Raw genomic sequence first — 18,461 nt, 5'->3', positions numbered from 1 at the left:
CATAGAACAGTGCTGGGCACAGAATGAATGACAGTAGAAAGAACCCTGGCACAGATGATAGTATTGCTATTATGAAGTCACAGCAGCATCAAGCCCTGAGTGAGTGAAGTACTGTTCCAGGCTGCATGTCCATGAAGCAGGGAGAGAGGGCAATTATGGGGACTACACGAGCCAAGCCTCCCACCAGATCATACTATGGAGACAGAAAAGTGGACCAGGAGTTGAAACTGCTCTCTAAGGGTTTATGGCCTAGAGAGAGGTTTATGTATACATGCAAATAACTCTAGAACAAAGCAGCATTTGTTAAAAATACGTGGACTTTAGTGACTAACACACATTCTAGAAATTCCAGTTAGACAATTCTAACTAAATACCAACTAAATTTTTAACTATAATTTTCTACAGAGAGACGGGACATGAACTATGGCTTGTAAACTTACTGTAGGCTATTTCTGTCTCAAATTCCCGCTCTGGCCTGTTTATCATGCCAGAGACACCTTGCCTGACTTCCAATCTAGTTTGCTCCAAAGTATCTCTCCACGGGCCCCCTCCACCCAGTATTACCTTCAATTTCCTGTTAACTTGAAACCCCACCCTCTTACAGTCCCTCCACACTGCTTCTAGATGCAGGGAACATGGGGCAGGGGTGGAATCGACTTAGGTACATTATAACAGGATATAAAGAATCTAAATATTATTTCCTTACAATACAGATGTACATACCTTCTCCTCTATGAGTCTACAGGACACAGAGCTCAGGGACTGCACCATCCAACTCTATAGCCTCACAGCCTTGCTCAGTATGTAGCACAGAGAAGGCATTAAATAAAATTTGCTGAATTGTTGAACTGGGTGTTATAAGCTCTGAGTATGGATAATTTTATTCAAGAAATACCTCTGCATCCTCTGAAGGTGTCTCAGAGGGATTCTATAATGTTATTTTATTAAACTATACTAATGTAAAGAAACAACCTAACTAGTAAGAATTAAAACACATCAGGTAAAGGGACCAATATTTTAAAAACACTATTTTCTAATTTTTAAAGTTACTTTGAGATCTTTAAACCCCACATCTGAAAATCCAAAATTTTCTTTTTTTGAGACGGAGTTTTGCTCTTGTTACCCAGGCTGGAGTGCAATGGCGCGATCTCGGCTCACCGCAACCTCCACCTCCCGGGTTCAGGCAATTCTCCTGCCTCAGCCTCCTGAGTAGCTGGGATTACAGGCACACGCCACCATGCCCAGCTAATTTTTTGTATTTTTAGTAGAGACAGAGTTTCACCATGTTGACCAGGATGGTCTCGATCTCTTGACCTCATGATCCACCCGCCTCGGCCTCCCGAAGTGCTGGGATTACAGGCTTGAGCCACCGTGCCCGGCCTGAAAATCCAAAATTTTCAAGAGATAAATTACAAAGAATTCCTGCTGTTCCATGCAGGATTCCTTTGAGTAGGGGCTCCCTGAAGTTATCTGGATTTTCAGATACAGAGATTTACTTAAGAAAAAGACCAGGGAACTGAGAGAGGTAAAGCTAAACATTAGAATTTAGTAATTAAAAACCAAGTTAATTTGTAAGGCAGATACTTGGGTGTTTGTTATATCATTCTCTAATACGTTTACATCATACACACATATTTATACCCAGGAAAGATTAAGCACACAAAATGATAACCTATCTCTGTACCCAACACTGAGTTAGGTTCTGGGAATACAACTGTGACCACACAGTCTCAGCTCCCACTTTCTTTTTTTTTTTTTTTGAGACGGAGTTTCGCTCTTGTTACCCAGCCTGGAGTGCAATGGCACGATCTCGGCTCACCGCAACCTCCGCCTCCTGGGTTCAGGCAATTCTCCTGTCTCAGCCTCCTGAGTAGCTGGGATTACAGGCACGTGCCACCATGCCCAGCTAATTTTTTGTATTTTTAGTAGAGACGGGGTTTCACCTAGTTGACCAGGATGGTCTCGATCTCTTGACCTCGTGATCCACCCGCCTCGGCCTCCCAAAGTGCTGGGATTACAGGCGTGAGCCACCGCGCCCGGCCCCTTATTTTCACTTTCACAAGAACTGTATGAATTAGGCAAGACAGAAATTATTTACTCATTTTGCAAATGCAGAAAGAGAGTCATAGAAAAGGGAGGTGACTTGCCCTGGGCCACTGAGCTGGTTGGAGCCTAGATTGTGTTCTATACCAGGCCACCTCCATTTGTAAAAGGAACTTCGGATCCAGACACTTCCTGGCAGATAGAACCAAAAGAGTGCTGACTGGAGGCTGTGCCATGCCAGGCTGTGGCCAGAGAGTTTCCCTGTATAAATAGCAACCTATGCTAGAGGTTGCTAGCACCAGCCATTTCCCCTACTCACACCTGTGCAGTGTGATAAAGAAAGTAGAATTAGCCTGAAGTTGTGGTCCAGCCAGATAAAACTTTTAGGCGGGAAGTCAAGTGACAGGCAAGCTTGTATGTGTGGTTTTTTTTTTTTTTTTTAAGTGTTAGTTGTTTTTGATATTTTTAAAAAGCGTTTAGACTGCTCGTGGAAGTCAGACCAAAATAGCAGGAAGGTATTACAGCAAGATGGATTTTGGAAAGGACCAATCTTATTTGAAGCACCAACAAATACTTGATCCTCTTCAAGAAGAGAACCATTCTCCAGGTAATGAAAAATACCTTAAGGGCTGGTGGCTATTGGGAAGAATTTGGTATGATAATTTTCTCTTTTCAGCGGATCTGGCCAAAAAAAAGGAAATATACTTAAATGAAAGCTAATGAGAATACCCAATACTTTCACTGGGTAGTTCATCCAGTAATTTCATTAGATGGTTGTGGTAAAACAAGTGAGTTCATAGATTTCCTTGGTAACATAAATTTGGTCAAACTTTTGGAAAGAGATCTGGCAATAAGTGGTGAGAGCTATAACACTGCTCATTCTTTTGACTCACTAATCTCAGTCCTTGGATCTATCCTAAAGCAGCATTTTTCAAAATGTTTTGTGGAACCTTAGGCCTTCAGATACTCTAAGACATTGTTTTAAATTTTTTTTGCTACATGGATCTCTTTGGCATTCTGAGGAACCCATAGATTCCTTCTCTGAATAAAAGTTTTAAAGGCATAAAATTAAATATATAAAATTACAAAGGAAATAATTATATTAAGATACAAATATCAAAATTAAAAATTGTGATATAGTAATCTATATACGATTATTTATAGATGGATTAGATTACAATATCCAGTGGTGGATCTAATAATAATGGTATCAAGTCAAATAAATTATAGTCAGTAAGTGATATTTTAAGGTATCTGCAACAACAGTAATGTTATATAAAAAATTTGTGATTTCTTTATAGGGACAAAGTCATATACTGTGGGGGAGGGAGAGCATCAGGAAGAACAGATAATGGATGTTGGGTTTAACACCAAGGTGATGGGATGATCTGTGCAGGAAACCACCATGGCATGTATTTACCTATGTAATAAACTTGCACATCCTGAACATGTACCCCTGAACTTAAAAGTTGAAGGAAAAAAAGTCATATACTGCCAAAACTACTGTGGTTTGTTATCTACATTCATAATTGAAGGAAATGTCAACTTTAATTAGATGTTGGTAAAAATAAAGGTATAATTTTTTCTTTATAAAGAACCCTTATCCCAAGAACAAGAGGTACCATGGTTCAAGGGGCATGCTCTATCCTTCAGAGGTCCCAGGGCAGATGTGCATCACTTCACAGGCTCTAGGAAGCTCTACATCAAAGACTCACTAATTTTTCTCTACCTTAGTTGGCAGCAGAAACTTTTTTGAGCATACCTTTAATTTTCCAAAGCACTTGAAGAAACACCATTCTAAGGAAAAAATCCAAAAGAAAAGCTATATGCAATGACTATGCTTATTATAATTTGATATACAAGGCAAAGATTACTAGCAACAACCTACATGCTCAATCCAAGAGGAAGCAGTGGGTAAATGAGAGTAGTACATCAACTAGATTATGTATTATATTGTCATTGAAATTATCATTATGAAGACTACATCATGGAAAATAGTTCTAATATAATGTTAGCTTAATAAAAAGATAAAATTGTGGTATGCTATTCTTACAACTTTGTATAATAAAAGGAACGGACAGAAATGAGTAAAAAAATGAAAACAAATTATCATGTTAAAGACAGCAAAATATGGCTGCTTTTTTCATTATTTGTACAATATGTAAAATTATTTTGAAGAAATTAATAGGTTGGTAGCACATTTATGTATAAATACTCTGTAAGAGTAGTTCTCTGACCTTTTCATTCAAAAACATTTGCTGAATGTCTGCTTCCAGGCTTTCTCTGGAGATACAAGTATAAATGAGATGTAGTCCTTGTCTTCAAAAAGCTAGGAGGAAAACCTAGCATAGAGATTCTGCTACTTGACTATAGGACTTTTGCTGATAAACACCAGAGTTCATCACTTTCTCTAATAACTTTCATTTTATTACAGAAGTCATTGGAACCTGGAGTTTGAGAAACAGAGAACAACTTAGAAAAAGAAAAGCTGAAGTGCAAGAAAAGGAAACGTCACTATGGCTATTTGGGTATGGTAGCATCACAAAGGAAAGGGAACTAATATATTTATTGAGGATGTTATGCATCAAGTAGTGCTGTGCACTTTTACACTATTTTATCTTTCCAACGATCCTGTAAATCAGGCATTATTATCACTATTTTACAGACAAAAAGAGACTAAGCCTCCAGTGAATTAAATCTCTTGCTGAAAGTCTCACACGCACAGCTGGTAAAATGGTGGGAACAGATTTTTTTCCCCCGGTCTCTCTCTCTCTCTCTTTTTTTTTTTTTTTTCAAAGATTGGGTTTCACCATGATGGCCAGGTTGGTCTTGAACTCTTGACCTCAGGTGATCCACCCACCTCAGTCTCCCAAAGTGCTAGGATTACAGGTGTGAGCCACCACTCCCGGCTCCCTGGTCTCTTTTAATTAAAGCACTAAGCAACCAAATTATATTGTAGAGAAGCCCGGCGTTTATCTCCTATGGTAATATACACATAGAAGCATCTTGCTGGGAGTGGGAAGCATCATTGAAGAAGCCTCCAAGATTTTTCTCCAAACTTTCTATTAGCTAAATTTTTACTGAATGAGTGTGATTAACTCTCCATGGAGTAAGCCAAAACATTTGCTGTAAATGAGTGACACAGTTTAGATCACCTGTATGTTTACCTGTACGTAAACACAGGAAGGGAATACAAGAGTGTGATTATAAATTAGGCAGCATCTAATTGCATCCATTTCAAATATGATTGTGACAACTGGGGACTTGCTTGCTTGGAAGGGGAGCCCAAAGAGCCAAAAGTGCAGCATCCATCTAAGCCAAAGTGTCTCCACCTTGGCACTGCTGACACTGTGGGCAGGAGAATTGTTGCGTGGGGCTGTCCAGTGCATTGCAGATGTTTCGTAGTATTTTCTGGCCTCTAGATGTCAGTAGCAATCTTCTACTCCAGTTGTGACAACAAAATGTCTCCAGTGGTGGTGTTGGGGGGAGACAGGCAAAATCACCCCCAGTTGAGAACCACTAATTTAAGCAAAGCACTTGTCCTATGAAAGGACATTTTCCAATCCCACAAAGGACTGAGCACTGTCTGTTCTGTTACAACAGATGTTTCTACAACACCAAGCTCACATACAATTGGTAAATAGGAGAATGATGTCAGTATAATACGGGAGTTTTGTTGGTTCATGATTTTTTTTTTCCTAATCAAAAGAGCTAGAATAGTCGGAAGAGAATTACAGCTTTCAGCTGGAAAGAAAAAGCTTTCAGCTTGGCTGCTGTATAGGCAGGATTCTTTTCAGCCGGCATCCAGGGTTCCCTCCCCAGAGATGCACACCACCAGCCCTGCACAGCTCTCCACCAAGTGGCAGCTTGCACTTCCCTCCTGTGCCCAACTGAACGGCAACCCCTGCTGGCTCAGAGTTCAGGTCTCAGCAGCTTCAAGCCCGCAATTACACTATATTTACATTTACTATCCCCTGAGGCAGCCTCCCACCACAGTAAGCTGCTTGTCTGGACCATCCAAGTTCTCTCTCCTGTACCAATTATTATTTTAGTTAAAATGTTGCATAGGTTTTGAATCATTTGTCCCAAGCCTATTTGCCGCAACTCCATAACCACTGTGTCTTTATATAGAGGATGATTTTGCAGAAAGTGAGTTTTTTTTAAGGAATGAATGTATTATTTTGTAGTAGAAACTTCTGTACTAGGGTCCTATGGCAGGTAACTCTATTGAAAATTATCCAGTTAGCTCCCAAATTCCATACCCACTAAGCAATCTTCCAATCATTTCTTGGCTTCCCAAGTACTTACCTACAGAGAGTGCATTTGTTTGCGAGCCCAGTGCCCAGGTATTTTCTTTTCTTTTCTTTCTTTTTTTCTTCTTTCTCTCTCTCTTTCGTTCGTTTGTTCATTCATTCATTTTTGAGACAGAGTCTCACTCTGCTGCCTAGGATAGAGTGTAGCGGCTGATCTCTGTTCACTGAAACCTCTGCCTCCCAGGTTCAAGTGATTCTTGCACCTCAGCCTCCTAAGTAGCTGGGACTACAGGTGCCCGCCACCTTGCCCAGCTAATTTTTGTATTTTTTAGTAGCGATGGGGTTTCACCATGATGGCCAGGCTGGTCTGGAACTCCTGCCCCCAAGTGATTCGCCCACCTCAGCCTCCCAAAATGCTGGGATTACAGTTGTGAGCCACTGTGTCCAGCCAGCCCAGGTATTTTCTACTATGTGTCTTTGTATTTCTGGTCATTTAAAAATTGGTCTTTAGGTTTATAGGTCAGTCTCCTTAAATCTGGTTGATGAGATCCGCCCCTGATAAATGAAGTTCGTTTCAGTGTGCTAACAGAATCAGCTTTCTGGGCTTGCTGGGCTGAGGGTACTCGCTCAAGTGGATAACACCTTGGCGAGCCTGCTGGAAGCTGACTGGATTTGCTCTGGTGATACATCTCTATAATGCTAAGGCCTGTGCCCTCTTTTCTCACTAAAACATACCATACAGTGAAACTTTATTAGTTTCAGAGAGAAGGAGCAGAGTGCATGATTATGAGCTTGAGTGTTAAAGCCAGAGTGACTAAATTCATAGCCTGGCTCCCCTACTTTGTAGCCAGAGCCCTCGGAAATATATGGAAAATAAATAATTATCATTATAAATTAATAGATTGGTACTCTGGTTTATACACTAGTCTCTTTGCATTTAGTCTGTGAGTGTTATTTCACTACCCCTGAGCAAACTCATACAATTGAATTTCTAGGCCTGCAACCCAGGCACGGCTCCTCGTCTAGGCAGCCTGCAGGTGGATGATGTATATGGCTTGATTATTAAATACAAGTGTTGGGCAAGTTACTTAACGCCTCTGTTTCAGTTTTGTCATTTGCAAAATGAAAATAATACTATCAACGGCCGGGCGCGGTGGCTCAAGCCTGTAATCCCAGCACTTTGGGAGGCCGAGGCGGGTGGATCATGAGGTCAAGAGATCGAGACCATCCCGGTCAACATAGTGAAACCCCGTCTCTACTAAGAACACAAAAAATTAGCTGGGCATGGTGGCACGTGCCTGTAATCCCAGCTACTCAGGAGGCTGAGGCAGGAGAATTGCCTGAACCCAGGAGGCGGAGGATGTGGTGAGCCAAGATCGCGCCATTGCACTCCAGCCTGGGTAACAAGAGCGAAACTCTGTCTTAAGAAAAAAAAAAAAAAAAAGAAAATACTACTATCTACTTCATAGATTGATGTCAAGATTATATGAGATAACAAAATAAATTATTTTAAACAGTGCCTGACATACAGAAGCACTAAAAGTGTTCCATATATTCATATTAGAGTACTAATTTATATTTGAATAATTCATTCATATAAGTTATGATATGTAATTTTATAATCACCACATGAAATTGGGCAGATATTATTTATACCTTACTTCACTTACAAGGCAACCAAGGCATGTGGAGGTTATGTGACTTGCCCACAATCATGAGAGTACAGACTAAAGTTTAGGCCACAGAGGTATTTTTCGTATTTTTTAAAAAACTACCAGGGAAGAACATGGACTATTATATTACTCAGATCTCCTCATATAGAGATCTACATATTTAATATCTAAGAAAAAAAATGTGTTTCCTAAGGAATTTGGATATGCTATTCATACCTTTTTTCAAAAAATTTATAAGAACTTTATAATTTATCTGGTCACTTGTAGTAATACTGAGATGCCATAATCATCATCTTTAGATTTCCTTTTAAATACAATTTTCTTTTTTTTTTTTTTCTTTTTTGAGACGGAGTTTTGCTCTTGTTGCCCAGGCTGGAGTGCAATGGCACGATCTCGGCTCGCCGCAACCTCTGCCTCCCGGGTTCAGGCAATTCTCCTGCCTCAGCCTCCTGAGTAGCTGGGATTACAGGCATGCGCTACCATGCCCAGCTAGTTTTTTGTATTTTTAGTAGAGACGGGGTTTCACCATGTTGACCAGGATGGTCTCGATCTCTTGACCTCGTGATCCACCCGCCTCGGCCTTCCAAAGTCCTGGGATTACAGGCTTGAGCCACCGTAAATACAATTTTCAATATTATTTTTGACTGTTTTGTTACATCTATACCTTCTTTCCTTTTTTTCCATAGCCTTATATTAGAAGTGAACACATATCCTTTTTTGCTATTGACTTCAAACTGTGTTTGGTAAGGTAGTCCTTTTAAAAACATTTTTACAATGGAAATTTCAAACACACAAAAAATGGAACAGGGTATAATTTTTCTAAATATGCAAGGAATGATGGGCACTATAAAGATATAAAAAACACTGATTTTTATCTCCAAAGAATATCTAAAATGTTTACTAAAAGAAATATAGTTTATTCAGAAATAACTGCAGTATGAGACGGCCTACATTCCTTGCCTTTAGCATGGTACTCACAATAAATCCTATAGGAGTGCTAAGCTGGGAGAACATTTTAGTCCTGTTGTCTGTTAGAAAAGGCTCTATGGAGCGGGTAGCATGAAACAGAATTTCAGTAGATTCAGAAAAATGATGAAATGATTATTTATAGTACTTCCCCCAGCCCCCAGCCCATCTGTATTAGCCATCTGTATTTGCTTATATTTGCAGTGCCTAACAATTTGTCACTGGCTGCAATTTCTATGCATATCCTTTCATCTTCTAGATCTTTAATCTATCAATTAGGGATAGGTATAATATGGCCACTCGTGCCCATCTACCAGGGTTCTTAACTTCAAGAAATGTTTTTGCAGCTTTTGACCCATTTACAGTAAACCTCATTTGAAATGTACTGTAGCAACTTAGAATTCTTCACACTAGACAATCAAGCCATCTACAGCATCCACCTGCAGGCTGCACAGACGAGGAGTTGTGCCAAGATTGCAGGCCTAGAAACTCAATTGTATGAGTTTACTCAGGGGTAGGGAAGTAACATACACAGACTAAATGCAAAGAGACTCGTGTATAAACCAGAATGCCAGTCTATTAATCTGTAATGAGAATTATTTATTTTCCATAACCACATTTTAAGAACATGCTATAACATGTGCGTACACACACACGTACACACACACACTCACACATGTTACCAAGCTCCACCAAGAGGGCTCCAGGTAAGCAAGGCATCAACGCCAAGAAGTCCTGGAGAAACATTCCCTCTCCTAAGAATTGAGAACATCTAGCTCTGCTCCTTCATTTTACAAACCAAGAGATTGAAGCCTAGAGAGATTAAGTGACTAGTTCATGATCCTCGTGCAACAAGGCAGTGGGGGACCTGGCACTGTTATAACAGCATTTATTTGAATTCTGTAGCATCATTATTGACACTAATTCTGATCTCTCTGCAGAGAACAGAAAAAACGCAAGCAGCAGAGAACAGGAAAAGGAAATCAAAGAGGCAGAAAGAGACAACAAAATACAGAATTGAAGGTGGGGCCTCAGTCACAGATAGAAAAGGAAATAGTGGAGAAAGCACTGATACCTACAGAGAAAAAAACTGAGCCACCCAGGAGTATAACCAAAGTATTTCCTTCAGTAGCCCCCCACCAGAAAGTTGTGCCTGAGGAATGCTTTTCTGAAATATGTCAAGAAGGTAATATACATCAGGAAAATTCTGAGTACCAAGAAATAGCAGTACAAAACCATTCTTCTGAAACATGCCAACATGTGGCTGAACCTGAAGACCTCTCTCCTAAAATGTACCAAGAAATATCTGGACTTCAAGACAATTCTTCCAAAATATGTCAAGACATGGCTGAACCTGAAGACATCTCTCCCAACACATGCCAAGTAATAGCTGTAATTCAAGACCATCCTTTCAAAATGTACCAAGATATGACTAAACGAGAAGATCTGGCTCCTAAAATGTGCCAAGAAGCTGCTGTACCCGAAGTCCTTCCTTGTCCAACATCTGAAGACCCAGCTGACCTTGAAGGATGCTCTCTTCAAGCATATCCAAAACCAGATGTGCCTAAAGGTTATATTCTTGACACAGACCAAAACCCAGCAGAACCAGAGGAATACGAAACAGATCAAGGAAGAGCTGAGACAGAAGGCTTTTTTCCTAAAACACAAGAAATAGCTGAGCCTAAAGACCTTTCTACAAAAACACACCAAGAATCAGTTGAACCTAAACACCTTCCTCATAAAACATGTAAAGAAATTACTTTGCCTAAAGGCCCCTCTCATAAAACAATCCAAGAAACACCTTCTGAAGGCTATTCAACTGAAATAAACCAAGAAACACCTGGGTCTGAAAAATATTCACCTGAAATGTATCAAGAAATACCTGGGCTTGAAGAATATTCACCTGAAATATGCCAAGAGACACATCAGCTTGAAGAATATTCACCTGAAACATATAAAGAGACACCTCAGCTTAGAGAAAATTCACCTGAAATACACCAAGAAACACCAAGGCCTGAAGACCTCTCTACTAAGACATATAAAAATAAGGATGTGCCTAAAGAATGCTTTTCAGAACCATACCAAGAAACAGGTGGGCCCCAAGGCCAGGATCCTAAAGCACACCAGGAAGATGCTAAAGATATTTATACTTTTCCTCAAGGTAAGGGCTGTTTATAGCATCAAGGTAGGTATGTCTTCCTCAAAATAGTGATTTACAATCTTCTCTGACAATCCTGGGTTATTCCCAGTTATTTCAATGGATACTATGAATTTCATTGGCTAGTTTTAAGTAAACAATATTTTCATGAAACCAATGTCTGTCTTGGCATATTTCAAAAAGTTAAAAAAAATTGAAAATGCAAGCATGTACAGTAAGTACTTACTCATACTCTCTATCCATTATAAGATGCTATAGTCTGTGAAATAACCCCAATATAGGACAAATTATGTGCAACTCATTTTTAAAAATGATTAAGTCTACATTAACAATAAAACTTGATGAATGAAGTTTTTCCAGGAAATTTAATTTTCCTGATAAATGGAAGGCAGGTAAATTCATAGTACAAGGTACTGAGGGAGGCACAAAGGTGTAAAATATGATCCTGTTACTAAGGAACTCATTTTCATAGGTTTTATCAGGTTTACCAAAAGCCCTTTCTATTTCAAGATTTGTTCCTGAAAAACTTTCCTGAGCATAGCATTTTGAAAATAATGCAACCTTTCTTTAATTTCACTTGCCTCAGAAACATAACTGAGAACTTCAGTTCTCTTTGTATAATACTGTAGACAGTATAAGAAATGGACTGAGTCTATCAGACATTAATTATCCCCAGGAAACTTTTCTAAAGAAATACATTGCAGTGAAAAGCAGACATGTGAAGCGCTACGTGCACTCACAGGGTACCCTGCTGGAGAAGCAGCTCTAACCAACACAGTGTCCTGATTCTGAACAGTTTCATTCTAAACCCAGCAAGGTCAATATAGTCAATTAATTCATGCTCATTTTATTTTTTGCTTTGTTTAACCAAACAATGGGAATATCTATTTTTGCTGATTATAAAAGTATTAAGTATTCATTATAATAAAGCAACATGCAAGTGAATATCAAGTAAAGGTCCCCTATAATATCTTCTATCTCCAGTTCCCAGTGTTAAGGTTGTTTTGTTTCAACAAATGAGACAGTACCCATCCTATTCTGTAACTTGTTTTTGTTTTCATTTACAATATGTATTGGAGCCATCTTTTTTTTGTTGTTGTTCTCTGAAGTGAATGAATTGAACCAAAGTATTGGAGCCATCTTTATGACATCTTTTGTAACATCTGGATGGTACTGTGCTATATGTATGTGCAATAATTTGTTCAACCAGTCTTTCTGTAAGGATGAACACTTAGGTTACTGCCAAGTTTTACTATTACAACAATGTTCAATGCATATAATTGGGAATAACATTTATTTAGTTAACATTTATCTGGTACTCTTCTATGTGCCAGACCATATTAAATATTTTATGTGGATTGTTTTATTCAACGTTAAAAACTCTAGTGGATAGGCCGGGCGCGGTGGCTCATGCCTATAATCCCAGCACTTTGGGAGGCCGAGATGGGTGGATCACGAGGTCAAGATATTGAGACCATCCTGGTCAACATGGTGAAACCTCGTCTCTACTAAAAATACAAAAATTAGCTGGGCATGGTGGTGCACGCCTGTAGTCCCAGCTCCTTGGGAGGCTGAGGCAGGAGAATTGCTTGAACCCAGGAGACGGAGGTTGTGGTGAGCCGAGATCACGCCACTGCACTCCAGCCTGGGTAACAAGAGCGAAACTCCGTCTCAAAAACAAACAAACAACAACAACAACAAAAAAAACCTCTAGTGGATAAATAATACTCCCATTTTTAATATAAGGAAATGGAGGCACTGGAGGCTTAAGTTTGTCTGATTATTTCCTTTGAAGCAATCCCTAGAAATTGAATTGTTGGGCCAAAGGGTCCCCACATTTAAAGTTTGGATTTACAGTTAGACTAGCCTCCAGACACGTGGTAGCAATTCACACAAGACAGGTGCCTTTTCCTTATACCTTTGTCAGCACTGTATATTATGACGTTTAAAAAATTTTTGCCTTTCTGCTAGGTTAAAAAATATACTTAATCTTAGCCAAAAGGCTAAGAAGAAATAGCTTAAAAAATAAGACCCACCTAATGGTCTTAATCACTCCCTTTTTAGAATTAATGCTACTAGACATCTCAGGATTATTATAAATATAATTTTTAAAAGAATTGTCTGTTTGAATCTTTGTCCCATTCAACATTTTTGATTTCTATCTTTTTCTGATTAAAAAATCTCTTTAAATAATAGTTTTTACTGTGTATATGTTGCAAATATTTTTCCAGTTGTCTTTGATTTGTTTATAGAGGTTTTTGCCATACGTAATTTTAATTTTTAGGTATTCAAACCTACTAGTCTTTTCCCTTATGGTTTCTGGTCTCTGTGTTCTACTTAGAATCCTAAGATTATTAAAAACACTATTATTTCTATAACTTTATGGTGTTTAAATATTTACTCCATCTGTAGTTTGTTTTTGTGAATGTTGTCAAGTAGTTTTTCTTCCTCCAGATGGATAGTCAATTGTCCCAATACAATTTATTGAATCTGTTTATCTATTTTATTTGATTTTACAGAAATGAAAGAAAAACCCAAAGCAGAAAAACCAGAAATACCAGCAATGAATGAGATTCATCCAGAAAATGATGTCTATAGTTATGTTTTGTTTTAACAACGCTCAACCATAAAGTTGTAGTCCAATGGAACATACAGCTTAATAGTTCATGTATGACTTTCTCAAAATATTGTAAAACCTTTGACAATGCTCATTGATACTTACTATTTTTTCTATTTGTAGACCAGATCTAAAATAACTAACATTTTTAAAGGCTCTACCACATAGATAATATTATGCTAGAGTGTGTGTGAGTGTGTGTGTGTGTATATGTGTGTATATGTTGTGGGGAGGATACCAGTGGGAAGAGAAAAATAAAGAAGGGGAGAGGACTGGATAGCGGATTTTTCCCCCTAAGAAAATTATGTAAGTCTTAAGAGCAGATAAATGACTAAGACTGAACACTTACATTTTGGGGAAATTTAAGTGTTATATTAGTTTTCCTGTAACAGTAGCATCAAAATTTTATTCAGGCTTTAGTTAGCTCTTTTGGTTAGTTTTAACAAGTCTCCTTAAAAGATATTTCGGAGTGATGAATGTAGTTTACTTTTGTATTTGAATTTTGATTTTCTATTTTTACTTTTTAAATATTGTATTTATGCAAAATGTACATTAAATCATTATTACATGCTTAACTGTGTGGATGGCATAATGTTAAGAACTGTGGGGCTAGAAGACCTATATAACACCCCATGGGGGATTTAATTTAGTTTCATGGGGAAATAAGAATGCTCACTTTTTGCTGGAATGACCTGAAAACATTACACAGGCATGGAGCCTTGAAAGACGGAAAGAATTTGCATAGATGAGGATAGCAGCATTACTGTATGTGACACAGAGAAGGGTGACTTCAAGACATGTTCAAGAGAATGGCAGGCAAACTATGGTTCACGTAGGGTCCATATAAAATAGTAGTAGGCGTGCATGAAAAAGCTTATGTTATCAGGGCATAGAGAATTTTGCATATTTTTGAACAATGGAATGGCAATTTTAGTATTTTAGGAATATGATAAAGATGGTGATAATGGTGAAGATGAACTGAAAAAGACAAGAGACAGGGGGCAGGAACAGAAACTATTCTGGATGGGAAGATGTCTGAAAATCTACTCTGGTATTTTTTGTATTGTTTTCCTTCTGTTATTACAGAGGACTAAGGAGATTTTTGCAAATAAAGGTTCATTCAGCAAGAACACATTGCACAAGCTTTCTGTATAGGCACTGTGCTAGGTACTAGGCTACATCAAAGAACAAGGCAGGGTTCCAGTCCTTCAGGTATTTATGGCATAATGAACATGAGAGAGCAGTGGTTCTCTCAACCCTTCTGGCACATTAGACTCACTTGGGAATGTTTCAAAAATACATGTATGTCTAGACTTATCCCCCAGGGATTATGATTCCCCAATCTGGGTGATGTACAGGCATAGGTATATTTATTTTTTAATTGTTTATTTAAATAATAGCTTTTGGAGGAATAATTTTAGAATTATAGAAAAGTTGTCATGATAGCCCAAAAGTTGCTATATACCTTTCACCTAGTTTACCCTAATATTAATGTCTTATATAACCATGGTTCATTTGTCAAAACTAAGAAATTAGGATAGTTACACTACCATTAACTAGAGACATTATTCCGTTTTCATGAGTTTTTCCACTAATGTCCTTTTTCTGCTTCAGGATCCAATCCAGGATATAGCATTGCATTTAGGATGTTTTTATTTTAAAAGCTCTCCAGACAATCTTAATGTGCAGCTAGGGTTGAGAACCACTGGTACAGTGGGATGTTATAATATTGTTTCCCTCCTATCCGCCTACCCACTTTTGGGTATACATTAAATTTTTTACCATCAGGATGTATTTACTGTAAAATTATTCATACCCCCATTATATTTATTATACAACATAATGAGGGCAGCACAACCATATAATAGTTCCTCACCTCTCAGTGACATTTCACCATTTATACTTTCACATAACTATTTTATATGATCTGTACAAAAGTCTGTGAAATAGGCCAGGCAGTGATTATCACTTCCACTTAGAGATGAGGGAATAACACCATAGAGGGTAGGTACTCACCCAAAGTCACATCTGACTTCCTCAGTGCTTTTCGTTTCTTCTTTGGAATGCTTCTGTCTCAATTTCACCTGCCAGAGTGGGTCAAAATTAGAGGGAAAAAAGAGTAAACTGAAGTGTCAAGTTTCAACAGTATTGCATTAAGTGTACAGGAACATAAAGATGAGATGGGGAAGTAGAGGGAAACAGGAATGCAGTACATTAGAGGAAGCAGAATTTCTCTCTCCACTTCTCGGGACCCTTTCTGCTTGCCCTCTTACATTCCTCCCTGTATTCACACACAACCTTTGCTTTCTCACCATTCTTGTTCAAACATCAGTGTGTATCTAAAATTCTTCCAGCGTTCTTGGCTTAGAACCTTGAGGTGATAGAATTTAAGTTTTGCAAGAATCCACCTAGCTTGACTTTGTGCTACTCTCCACTCATGTTAAGCTCTTAGAAATCCATGAAACCTATGATATTATATTCAAAATGATGTGTGAGATGGTCCAAAGCTTTAATTGATTCTCAAAGAGTCCTTCACCCAAATCGAAGGTTAAGAGTCACTCTACTGAGAAGTGTTTCTAAAAGTAGTACAAGCTGAAGACCACAGAATTATTTAGGTCATTTCTTTAAGGCAGATTTCTAGGTCCTATCTCTGGAGAAGAGGTTAAGTCTTATAAAATGCAAATAATCAGATATAACTCCAGACAGATAATAAGAACTTCAAATCATAGACTAATAAATGTGCTGCATATTTAAGTTCCTGTTTTCAGTCAAGAGTAATTTTACCTTTACAAGAGGTAGCAATCAGGCCGGGCGCGGTGGCTCAAGCCTGTGATCCCAGCACTTTGGGAGGCCGAGGCGGGTGGATCACAAGGTCGAGAAATCGAGACCAACCTGGTCAACATGGTGAAACCCCGTCTCTACTAAAAATACAAAAAATTAGCTGGGCATGGTGGCGCGTGCCTGTAATCCCAGCTACTCAGGAGGCTGAGGCAGGAGAATTGCCTGAACCTAGGAGGCGGAGGTTGCGGTGAGCCGAGATCGTGCCATTGCACTCCAGCCTGGGTAACAAGAGGGAAACTCCGTCTCAAAAAAAAAAAAAAAAAAAAAAAAAAAAAAAAAAAAAAAAAAAAAAAGAGGTAGCAATCTATTTCACTAGTATCCCCAAGTCAGCTTTGCATTTCAGCACTTGTCACACTTGGTAATTACATATTTTTGTGCGTAATTATCAACATCTACCATGACCTCCAGCAGAGCGAATCTCTCTCTCTTCAAATCTAGTCTTTCCACAAATTAAGCGGGACTATCATTTTCAGCAACACCACCATCTAGTGGCAAGTGCAGTAATTCTGGCTCAGTTTTACAGCACAGGTGTATCTCCAATGGTTCTCAAACTTGTTTCTCCAGCTGCCCAAAACTGTTCCTCCAAAAAATAAAAAAAAAATAAAAAAAAAATAATAATAATAATGGCAGCCTTTTCTAAATTGTCATACAAAAAAGACCTGCCAAAAGACACTATATGAATTTGATCAACTTTATTTTATCTTTTAAACCACATCTTTAATCTTTTGGCTCCTACCGCTCGTTATTTTCTACTATAAATCAACAACAAATGGAAGGACATAGAAACATCTTTTCAAGATCGTTAGGCTTTTCAATCTGTGAACTCATATGCTTTTGAATATTTTATATTGCTGATAACATAATGTTAACAGGTAAAAAGATAAAAGATTAAAAAATTTCTCCTAGATTAAAAAGTACAGAGAAGCCGGGCGCGGTGGCTCAAGCCTGTAATCCCAGCACTTTGGGAGGCCGAGGCGGGTGGATCACAAGGTCAAGAGATCGAGACCATCCTGGTCAACATGGTGAAACCCCGTCTCTACTAAAAATACAAAAAATTAGCTGGGCATGGTGGCGCGTGCCTGTAATCCCAGCTACTGAGGAGGCTGAGGCAGGAGAATTGCCTGAACCCAGGAGGCGGAGGTTGCGGTGAGCCGAGATCGTGCCATTGCACTCCAGCCTGGGTAACAGGAGTGAAACTCCGTCTCAAAAAAAAAAAAAAAAAAAAAAAAAAAGTACAGAGAAACTTGCTATAGGTGAGACAGCATTACAAGTGGGTAAAAGATAGGCTATCATTGAAGGACAACTGGTCATTACATGGGATTAAAAATGATTCTTGTTAGCTCTTAGCTTCTCAAGAGCTGTCCAGAAATGACAATAATCCTTTCGATGTACATGGCATGTTGACTCTTATAATTTCATTCTCACTTCAGTTCTGGTAAGGTGTGGACCACAAGAAACAGTCCCCACTCCTTAACCCTTAGCACATAGTAGGGCTCCTTTATAACATCCGCCACAATTGAAGTAAGATTTATTTGGGGTTCATTACTGACAAAGCACATGGAAAAACTGGAACATAAAAAGGATAATCGCATGTGTTTTCTCACCACCCAAGGATAATCTTTCTTTTTTTTTTTTTAGAGACGGGGTCTCACTCTGACACCCAGGCTGGAGTGCAGTGGCGCGATCACGGTTCACTGCAGCCTCGAACTCCTGGGCTTAAGCGATCCTCCTGCCTCGGTCCCCTGGGTAGCTGGAACCACAGGTGCCCGAGAATTCTTAACATTTCTTAACATCCAGTTCTTCCGCTCTGTAATTACATATACACATCCTTTAAAAATTATACCCATACTGGACGTGCAGGTTGCTTAATAATGTTTCGAGAAAGACACAGTTGCGCGTAGTTCTTCATC

At 38.8% G+C, this 18,461-nt stretch overlaps 1 protein-coding gene across 1 annotated transcript; it reads left to right on the top strand.

Moving 5' to 3' along the window:
* The first annotated feature begins 2,306 nt into the window (after window positions 1-2,306).
* Window positions 2,307-14,239, top strand: HEMGN (hemogen). The gene is made up of 4 exons (XM_010350807.2): window positions 2,307-2,650; window positions 4,478-4,571; window positions 9,877-11,096; window positions 13,613-14,239. Exons 1-4 carry the CDS (start codon window positions 2,572-2,574, stop codon window positions 13,705-13,707), a joined length of 1,488 nt encoding a protein of 495 aa, XP_010349109.2. The 5' UTR covers window positions 2,307-2,571; the 3' UTR covers window positions 13,708-14,239.
* Window positions 14,240-18,461: the final 4,222 nt, after the last annotated feature.

This window comes from Saimiri boliviensis, chromosome 2 (genome assembly GCF_048565385.1).
Source record: "Saimiri boliviensis isolate mSaiBol1 chromosome 2, mSaiBol1.pri, whole genome shotgun sequence".
In the NCBI taxonomy this organism is placed as follows: Eukaryota; Metazoa; Chordata; class Mammalia; order Primates; family Cebidae; genus Saimiri; species Saimiri boliviensis.
This window is presented reverse-complemented; position numbering and strand designations above follow the sequence as displayed.

Coding starts and splice junctions, on each gene's coding strand:
- HEMGN (XM_010350807.2), top strand. CDS start 2,572: ATGGATTTTGGAAAGGACCAATCTTATTTGAAGCACCAACAAATACTT. Junction 2,651..4,477: donor AGAAGAGAACCATTCTCCAG/GTAATGAAAAAT, acceptor ATTTTATTACAG/AAGTCATTGGAACCTGGAGT. Junction 4,572..9,876: donor ACGTCACTATGGCTATTTGG/GTATGGTAGCAT, acceptor ATCTCTCTGCAG/AGAACAGAAAAAACGCAAGC.